Raw genomic sequence first — 9,706 nt, 5'->3', positions numbered from 1 at the left:
AGGATCTCCTACATAGATCCCCTTCCAAGTGGTTGACATTGATAGCTGGGCACCATCTAGTTCTTCTGGTCTCATAGTTGTATAGGCTGCAGATTGGATTTACCAGGGATAGTTTTAAATATGTTAGTCAACTTGGCAACTCACCCTAAAGAAGGATGAAAAGATTTTGTCTCATTTTTATTATAGGAAAGTAAACATTCTGGCTGGTATAAAAATAATACAAGTTTCCTGTGGACATTACCACTCCCTGGCGTTATCACAAGGTAAAAATATGGTGATTTTTAGGTCTCCTGAGTGTCAATAGGAAATAATTTTTCAAACTAAAGTACATAGTTTATTTAAATTTCTTTTGTTGATGTTGTTTTAGTGGAAGTATACATAGCAAAAAGGAGCTCTGGTGGCATAGTGCTTAAGGCATTTGACTGCTAACCAGAAGGCTGGTGGTTCAAATGCACCAACTAATCTGAGGAAGGAAGATGGGGCAATCCACTTCTGTAAAGATTTACTGCCTCAGAAATCCAATGCAGGTTGCTGAGTCAGAACTGACTCAATGGCAGTGACTGATACATAGCAAAAGATATACCATTTCCCACAATTTCTACATGTACATACAAGTCAGTGACATCAATTTCGTTCTTCAAATTGTACTACCGTTTTCTCTGTTTTCCCACATTATTTCACCACCATTATCTTAAAGTCACTGTCCCCTATGCTTCCAACCCAACCTGTCAAGATGCTGTTGTCAATTTTATCTCACGTAGATAGTTCTTTAAAAGTGCACAGTGCTTAAAACAGATGTACCTTACCATTTAAGATAAACTATTGTTTGGATCAAAGAAGTCTTTAGGGAAGAGTTTTGGATTAAGATTTAAAGTTTAACGGTTATCTCCAGACAGTAGTTTCAGGGGTTCAGCTAGCCTCAATGAAAGCCTAGATTCCACTGAAAATTTATAAGTCTGTTCTGCAAGGAAAGAACTTTTTGAATATGAATGATAATGGTTGATTTTTAATAATTTGGGATTCATTTAAATGCATTTAGAAATTTTTAATTCTAGATTTTATAAAATGTGTGGTTCTTTGTTTATTTTTTTTCCATTTCTTTGTTCTTATTTCATAGTATGTAAATCGTATCTCATTGCTGTAATGAACCCCCTTTGCTCACATGACTTACATGACAGGCTCCCTAGGAACAGTTTTATTTCCAGCTCTTTGCCTTTCTGCTAACTGGCTTGCTCACACTGGCAAACCCAGACAGACTAGAGGCTATTTGTCAGTTTGACTTAGATCAAAGAAAGAGAAGTTGTCAAAATCCTGACTCTACATTTTTTTCTACTAACCAACCCCATTCTGCACTCATCTTCAATTCAAATTTCTAAATGGAGATCCACATAACATTTTTCTGCCCCTCAGGTGATGTCTTACACATCATTGCAACTGTGCCTCAGTTCATAACTGAGTTATAAACAGCCAACATTTCTTCATTGTTTTCTATATGCCACTATTGTGTTAAAAGCTTTATGTATGTTATCTCTTGCAATTGTCTAGCAGACACAACAGTCAGAATTATTCATATCCTTATTTCAGAAATGAGGAAATTTAGTCTCTGAGACTTTATTTGCCCAAGGTTACACACTAAGAGAAATTGGGGATTGAATGTAAACTTGTTTGCATCCTAATCTGAACCACTGCCCCACATAGTCTATGAGACCAGAGTACTTCTCATGGCTGTAGTATGATTCTTTCTACCTACCATTTCTAGCTATTTGTTCTTGAGTAAGTCCCTTAGCCTTCTTGAGTCTCAGTTTTCTCATCTGTAGAAAGATTTATGCCTAACGTACAGGTGGTTTAGAAGATTTAATGAGAGAAAGTACTTTAATGTTTTCTGTATAACTAATAGACAACCCCCTGCTGTTAGTTGATTGAGACTCATAGTGACCCCTCCTTGGGTTTCCAAGGCGGGGTCTCTATGGAAGTAGATTGTCAAGTCTTCCTTCTGACGAGTGGCTGGTGGATTTGAACCACCAGCCTTCTGGTTAGCAGTCAAATGCCTTAGGCACTACACCACCCCAGCATAAACTAAGGGTACAATATTAGTCTTTCCCCTTCCCCACTTTTCTTTCTGTTAATAATATAAATTATTTCCTTGAGTACTGACTTGTTTTTTTGTTGCTCTGGATCATAAAGGCTGTCTAGAGTCCAGAACCTGATGCATTTGCTGTAGTGAAATGAGTTCTTACAGACTTCCATGGAAGTTTGTCATTTTGTAATGCACCTTCAAAAATTTTTCTTATCAGTAGGATTAACTTTAGAAGAATTAAAGATAAACATTAATACAAGAACTTATAAAATCTGTGATGTTTTGGCATTCCTTTGCTATATAATTATTATAATAGCACAATTTCTAATCTGTTGTAAATTATCTCTAAACACTCATTGCTATTGAGTTGGATCCTACTCATAGCGACCCCTTCTTGGGTTTCCAAGGCAGTATCACTACAGAAGTAGATTGCCCAACCTTCTTTCCGAGGAGTGGCTGGTGGGTTTGAACCACCAGCCTTCTGGTGAGCAGTCAAATACCTTAGGCACTATGCCACCAGAGCTCCTAAATTATATCTCTAGTCAAATTCAAAATAAAATCTTATTTTTCTCTCCACTCAGTTGTTCCATTGAGTGCCAACAATGTGCCAGGCAAAGAAAATATAGCAGTGAACAAACCTTAGATCCTGATTTCTGGGTCTTATATTCTCGGGAGCTTATATTCTGGGGTATAGCAGGGGAAATGAGTCAATAAACACCTAGGCAAATAGTTACATAACAGATGGAAATAAGAGCTATGGAGGAAAGTAAAACATGGTAAGGTGACACAGCATATGTACCTGGGTGGAGGGAAGGGATCTTTATAAAGGAAGTTAGGGACAGTCTCTCTTATAAGGTGACACATGAGCAGAGACATAAAGAAAGGGAGAAGGGGAGGGAGGGAGCAGTGATGCTAACTGGGATAAGAATTATCCAAGCAAATGGAATAGCAGATACAAAGGTCAAAAGGTAGGGACATGTTCACATGAGCAAAGGGGAGAGGAGATCCCAGAGGTGGTTGTGGGGAATATTGGTAATGTGGAGCTTATTAGCCATAGTTAAGAATTGGCCCTCAATTTGATGAGATTATAAGTTCCTGCAGGGGGTATTCTGACCTATGTTTTAAAAAGATCAGTCTGGAAACAACCCAAATATCCATCAACAAATGAATGGATAAACAAATTATGATATATTCATACAATGGAATATTATTCAGCCATCAAAAGGAATGAGGTTCTGATACACACTGCAATGTAGATGAACCTTGAAAACATGCTGAATGAAATAAGCCAAAAGGACAAATATTGTATGATCCTACTTATATGAAAAGTCCAGAATAGGCAAATTCATAGAGACAGAAGTAGATCAGAGGTTATCAGAAGGCAGAGGGAGGATAGGGAGTTATTGCCTGATGGGCACAGAGTTTCTATCTGGGGTGATGAAAAATTTTGGAAATGAAGTAGTGATGAAGGTTGTGCAACATTATGGATATAATTAATGCCACTGAATTACATACTTAAAATGGTTAAAATGGAAAATTTTGCTATATATATTTTACCATAATAAATTTTTTCAAGAAGAATATAACTCTGGCTACTCTTTGGAGAACAGACTGATGGGACAAAGGTAGAATCAGAGAGACCAGTGAGGGGCTCTTGTAATTTTCAAGAAGAAAAATATGTGACTTGGATTAAGGAGGTGACCATGGAGAAGTGAAAAATGATCTGATTCCAAATAGATTATGTTTCATTTATGAATTTTTATTGTAGTGAAATATATGTAACAAAACATTTCAACCATTTTTATCGTAAAATTCAGTGATATTAATTACATTCACTATGTTGTAGAACAAGGATTCTTGATAGATTTTGAAGGTAGAAGTTTTAGAATTTGCTGAGTTGAGTGTGAAAGGAAGCGGAGAGTCAAGGATGACTCCAGGATTTTTTTGACTAACCAGCTGGAAGTACACAGGTGCCATTAACTGGGAGGGAGAAGAGTGGATGTTGTCAAAGGGGCTTTTGAAAGTGATCTTGACATCACCCTTGCCTTCAGTCAGAATACTTTAATCCTATTTTTTCTTTCATCCTTGATTTATGCTCTAAAGATTTTTAGACTTAGGGTGGTAGCTTCTACTTGAATTTAGTATTCAATTGTGTGCAATTCTGAATGTCTCTCTCTCCCTCTTTTTTTTTTTTCACAGATGGCCAAGTGTTTTCATGGGGAAAGAATAGCCATGGTCAGCTGGGCCTCGGGAAGGAGTTCCCCTCCCAAGCCAGCCCACAGAGGGTGAGGTCCCTTGAGGGGATCCCACTGGCTCAGGTGGCTGCAGGAGGGGCTCACAGCTTTGCCCTGTCTCTCTCTGGTACTTCATTTGGCTGGGGAAGCAACAACGCAGGACAGCTGGCACTCAGTGGCAGTAACATCTCAGGTAACAAGATAGTCTTGTTCTTCCAGTGAATTATTATTCCGTTTTAGTTGGAAATCCTCACAAGTAGACCAATAAGCAACATCATGATAAACAGAGAAAAGACTGAAGTTGTCAAGGATTTCATTTTACTTGGATCCACAGTCAATGCCCATGGAAGCAGCAGTCAAGAAACCAAATGACACAATGCTTTGGGTAAATCTGCTACAAAAGACTTTAAAGGGTTAAAAAGCAGAGATGATACTTTGAGGACTAAGATGCGCCTAACCTGAGCCAAGTGTTTTCAGTTGCCTCTTGTGCATATGAAAACTGGGCAATGAATAAGGACAACCAAAGGATTGGATGCATTAGAATTATGGTGTTGGTGAGGAATATTGATTATACTATGAGCTACTCGAAGAATAAACAAATCTGTCTTGGACTGAGTACCACCAGAATGCTCCTTGGAAGCTCAAATGGCTAGACTTTGTCTCATGTGCTTTGGACATGTTGTGAGGAGAGACGAGTCCCTGGAGAAGGACATTGTGTTTGGTAAAACAGAGTCATTAAAAAAAGAAGACTCTCAACAATATAGATTAGCACTGTGGCTGCTTCAACAGGCTCAAAAATAACAAGGATTGTGAGGATGGCACAGGACTAGGCAGTGCTTTGCTCTGTTTTACACGGGGTGGCTATGAGTTGGAACCTATGTGACAGCACTTAACAACAACAGCAACTGTGTGACAAAAATTAATATGATACAATGGCAATATTATTGGATGTAGAGGTCTTGAAACTTGGCTTCAAGGTCAATAGCCTCAGGCATTCTTTGCAGACATGAATTCTAAAACACCAGATTTTTTCTTTTCTAAAGCATGGTTTGCCTCTGTTTGATATTAGAAGATTGTTCACATTTTAAAATTATTTTAATGATTATGTATTTTACTAACAACGATGAAATCTGAATTTTTTTTATTATACTTTAGAAATGCTGCTTTCTTTCAACAGTGCAAAGCTACAAGCCTCGTTCAATTGGTGCACTGAAGAAACTAGGTATAATTTATATCAGCTGTGGTTATGAGCACACTGCAGTGCTCACCCAGGTAATCCAAAATGTGTTGCTTTTTAAATTAAAATCCTAAATAACTATTACCACAAGGTGTATACACTTATTATTATTGAAAACAAGCTGTGGATCAATATGTGGACATACCCATTCAATGTACACATATCTAAAGAAGAGAGGTTAACCAAATATAAGCCTTATAATTGGGCAATCTACTTCCATAGTGACACTGCCTTGGAAACCCAAGGAGGGGTTGCTTGAGTTGGGTCCGACTCCACAGCAGTGAGTTTGGTTTGGTTTTTTATACAAAAGCTAAGTTCAGCTTTAGGGAATATTTTTAGATACATAGTAAATTGGATTAATATAGGAGCTAATCCTTTTAGCAGTCATTACTGATAATGTAGCTTTACACAGGAAATTTGTATAAGCAAAAAGGTAATTGTTGCAGTTGTCAATGACCCATACTACAGACTAGAACACACTTTGTTCCATTTTTTGCTAGGCATATTTCTGAGCCAGCCTTCTGAATCTTTTCCTCTCCTTCTTCTTGTATTGACAATACGAGATACTCTACCCTGGTAGATTCTCTCCATAATCATAAGGAATAGACTTGAAAACTATTTGTGTGGTTGAAATGTTTATTTTAAAGCAATATAACCAACATTTTTATTATTAGTTTAAAATCTGTGTCTTAAATTAGGAAGCCCTCAGTTGTTTTTCTTACATGGTAGGAAAAAGCTAGAATTGTATTTAATCACCATAACATACTTTCAAAACAGATTATATTCAGGAAAATGCCCAAATAAATAAAGTGACTCTATACTTAAATATAGAAGTTCTGGTGGTGTAGTGCCTAAGGCACTTGACTGCTAACCAGAAGACTAGTGGTTCAAACCCACCAGCCACTCCTCGGAAGGAAGACTGGGCAATCTACTTCCATAGAGATACAGCCTTGGAAACCCAAGGAGGGGGTCACTATGGTATTTTTGGTTTTATATTTAAATATTGGCATTATTGTTGAACCAGTTAATAAGCCCATTCATTCATTCAATAAGCATTTATTACGTGCCAAGTTCTTAAGGAAATGCCAATGTTTAATGTATTAATTCTACATTCAATATTAGAAGTAATAAAGGACCCCTCCTCTTTATAGAGAACTTATATTTCCCCACATAGTGTTCTCCTATTAACTATGATACTTAATTTTTAAGCTTTTCAATTTTTTTTTTTTGGCTGAAATTAATTTAATTCCTCCCTTTTTTTAAACAGGAGGGTAAAGTGTTCACATTTGGAGACAACAGCTTTGGACAGTTGGGACACAGCCCCACTGCTGAGAAGAGTGGCCCACAACTTGTGGAAGGAATTAATGGCCTAGTTTCACAGATAGATTGTGGAAGGTAATAGGTTTTATGACTTTACCATGAGTAACCATTAACCAGTTGCTGTCAAGTTGGTTCTGACTCGTGGCAACCAGGTCCTTTTCAGAGTAGAACTGGGCTCCATAGGATTTTCAATGACTGTGATCGTTCAGAAGTAGATTGCCAGGCCTTTCTATTGAGGCAGCTCTGAACGGCTTTGAACTGGCTCCATTTCAGTTAATAGCTGAATGCTTAACTAGATGTTTGTGCAACCCAGGGACTCCTTTAGTATGGGTAGAAAGAGTATTGTATTACTTAGAAATGACTCATATGGGATGTTATTAAACCTTAAAACCCTAAAAACTGCTATTTTTATAGTTCCTTTTCCTTTCTGAATATTTATTTCTCTTAAATACTAGTCTAATTTTTCAAGGTTTTTTTTTTCTCCTTTATTCAAAATATTTTATTTATTAAGAAGAACTAATTGGAAGTGTACTGTGTATAAAACACATTACTAGACGCTGGGAGGTGGGGAGGTAAACTGATAACAGAAACAGTGATGCTTGCCTACTTGAGTTGGTAAGACAAGATTAGACAAAGCAATCTCATGTGTGTTGTTGTCACTTGCTGAAGAGTAAGCTGGGACTTACGTATAACAACAAAATATTGCCCAGACAATATTCTCTTGTGACCCATGTTGTTGTTGTTATGTGCCGTCGAGTCGGACCCGACCCATAGTGATCCCTCCTTGGGTTTCTGAGGCAGTATCACTACAGAAGTAGATTGCCTCATCTTCCTTCTGAGCAGTGGCTGGTGGGTTTGCACTACCAGCTTTCTGGTTAGCAGTCAAGTGCTTTAGACACTATGCTACCAGAGCTCCTTGTGACCCATAAGGTTTTCAATTAGATAATTTTTGGGAGTAGATCACCAGTCCTTTCTTCCTAGTCTGTTTTATCTAGAAGTTTTGATGAAACATTTGCACCATGAGTGACTCTGCTGGTATTTGAAATACCAGTGACATAGCTTCCAATATAGCAACATGAAAGCCACCATAGTTTGACAAATTGACCTAGGGTGGTGGACCACCTGTCTATCATGTTTGTAGATGATGTATATTTGCATATATCTTCAAAGTTTTGCACAACCTAATTATGAGGATTCTTTTAATATTATCTATCCAATTCATTTAAAAGAAAAAACATTCGTATTTAAACCATGAATGATAGAGACCATATAAAGAGTTTTGTAACCCAACGATAATATTCTACCTGTAAAGTTAGTAATAAGTTAATATTCATCTATTTGTATATACACATTATTTAGTACCTCTCCTGTACTGTTGTTGTTAGGTGCCATTGTGTTGGCTATGAGTCATAGCGACCCTATGTACAACAGAATGAAACACTGCCCGGTCATGCCCCATCCTCAAAATGCTTGCTATACTTGAGCCCATTGTTGCAGCCCCTGGGTCAGTCCATCCTGTTTAGGGCCCCCTTTTTCGTTGACCCTCCACTTTACCTAAGCATGATATTCTTCTCCAGAGAATGGTCGCTTCTGACAACATAACCAAAGTAGCTAAGACAAAGTCTGGCCATTCTCACTTCCAAGGAACATTCCAGTAGCACTTTTTCCAAGACAGATCTGTTTGTTCTTCTGGTGATGCATGGCACTATCAGTATTCTTCGCTAACATCACAACTCAAAAGCATCAACTCTTCTTTGGTCTTTCTTATTCATTGTCCAGCTTTCACATGCATATGAGGCTATTGAAAATTCCATGGTTTGGGTTAGGCACCACACAAGGAAGGCTGGGCAATCTACTTCTGTAGTGATACTGCCTCAGAAACCCAGGGAGGTGTCTCTATGAATCGGGTCCAACTTGGTGGCACATAACAACAACAAGTCTTCAAAGAGACATATTTGGTCTTTAGCACTTTAAAGAGGTCTTTTGCAGCAGATTTGCCCAGTGCAATATTTCATCTGATTTCTTGACTGTTGCTTCCATGGGTGTTGACTGTGGATCCAAGTAATATGAAATCTTTAACAACTTCAATCTTTTCTCCATTTATCATCATGCTTCTTATTGGGCTCCTGTACTACTATTATGAAAGGAGATCTGGGTACTTAGTATAAGATAAATTCATTATTTTGTGCTAGTAAGCATCATCTTTCCCCCAAAAATCTGAGTACTCTGGTCCTCATTGTAATGTGCTCCTTCTCTTGTAGTTATCACACCCTTGCATATGTCTACACAACTTGTCAGGTGGTATCTTTTGGTCATGGACCAAATAACACAAGCAGCTCAACTCATCCAGATGCCCAGACAAAGAACTTGGATGTTAGCTGCCTGATTTCTGCTGATGGTATGAGTGATTCCACTAATCTATGATTTTGTATTAATTGATGTCACTGGTGGAGAAATATTATCCAGCGTCCTTTCAGAGAAGGCCACAGAACTGTGTTTCTTCTAATGCTTTCATTTTAAATGTATACTTTGTATATTTTTTCTTAAGTATGATTCCTGTAGTATTTGGTAATCATTTCTAAAGATCACAGTAACGCAAAAGAAGATGCTAAGTAAGTCTCTTAAGCATCAGAATACTTAAATGTATGTAGCCCAACCTCTTTAATGCATGTTAAATGGGCTTTGTTTTACAAAAAAAAAAAAAAGAAAGAAAGAAATGCACTGCCCTTGAGTCAGATCCAACTCATAGAGACCCCTCCTTGGGTTTCTGAGGCGGTATCACTACTGAAGTAGATGGCCCAGCCTTCCTTCTGAGGAGTGGCTGGTGGGTTTGAACCA

At 37.8% G+C, this 9,706-nt stretch overlaps 1 protein-coding gene across 1 annotated transcript in view; it reads left to right on the top strand.

Annotated features, from left to right (window-relative positions):
• HERC6 (HECT and RLD domain containing E3 ubiquitin protein ligase family member 6) overlaps nt 1-9,706 on the top strand; it is a 98,405-nt gene that overhangs the window by 3,795 nt on the left and 84,904 nt on the right. Inside the window, exons 3-7 of the mRNA XM_007951711.2 lie at nt 187-263; nt 4,277-4,504; nt 5,489-5,583; nt 6,816-6,943; nt 9,130-9,266. Of these exons, the coding sequence (XP_007949902.1) occupies nt 187-263; nt 4,277-4,504; nt 5,489-5,583; nt 6,816-6,943; nt 9,130-9,266 (665 nt within the window). The remainder of the gene's footprint in view (nt 1-186; nt 264-4,276; nt 4,505-5,488; nt 5,584-6,815; nt 6,944-9,129; nt 9,267-9,706) is intronic.

This window comes from Orycteropus afer, unplaced genomic scaffold (assembly GCF_000298275.1).
Source record: "Orycteropus afer afer isolate SDZICR_OR568_19922 unplaced genomic scaffold, OryAfe1.0 scaffold00309, whole genome shotgun sequence".
In the NCBI taxonomy this organism is placed as follows: domain Eukaryota; kingdom Metazoa; phylum Chordata; class Mammalia; order Tubulidentata; family Orycteropodidae; genus Orycteropus; species Orycteropus afer.
This window is presented reverse-complemented; position numbering and strand designations above follow the sequence as displayed.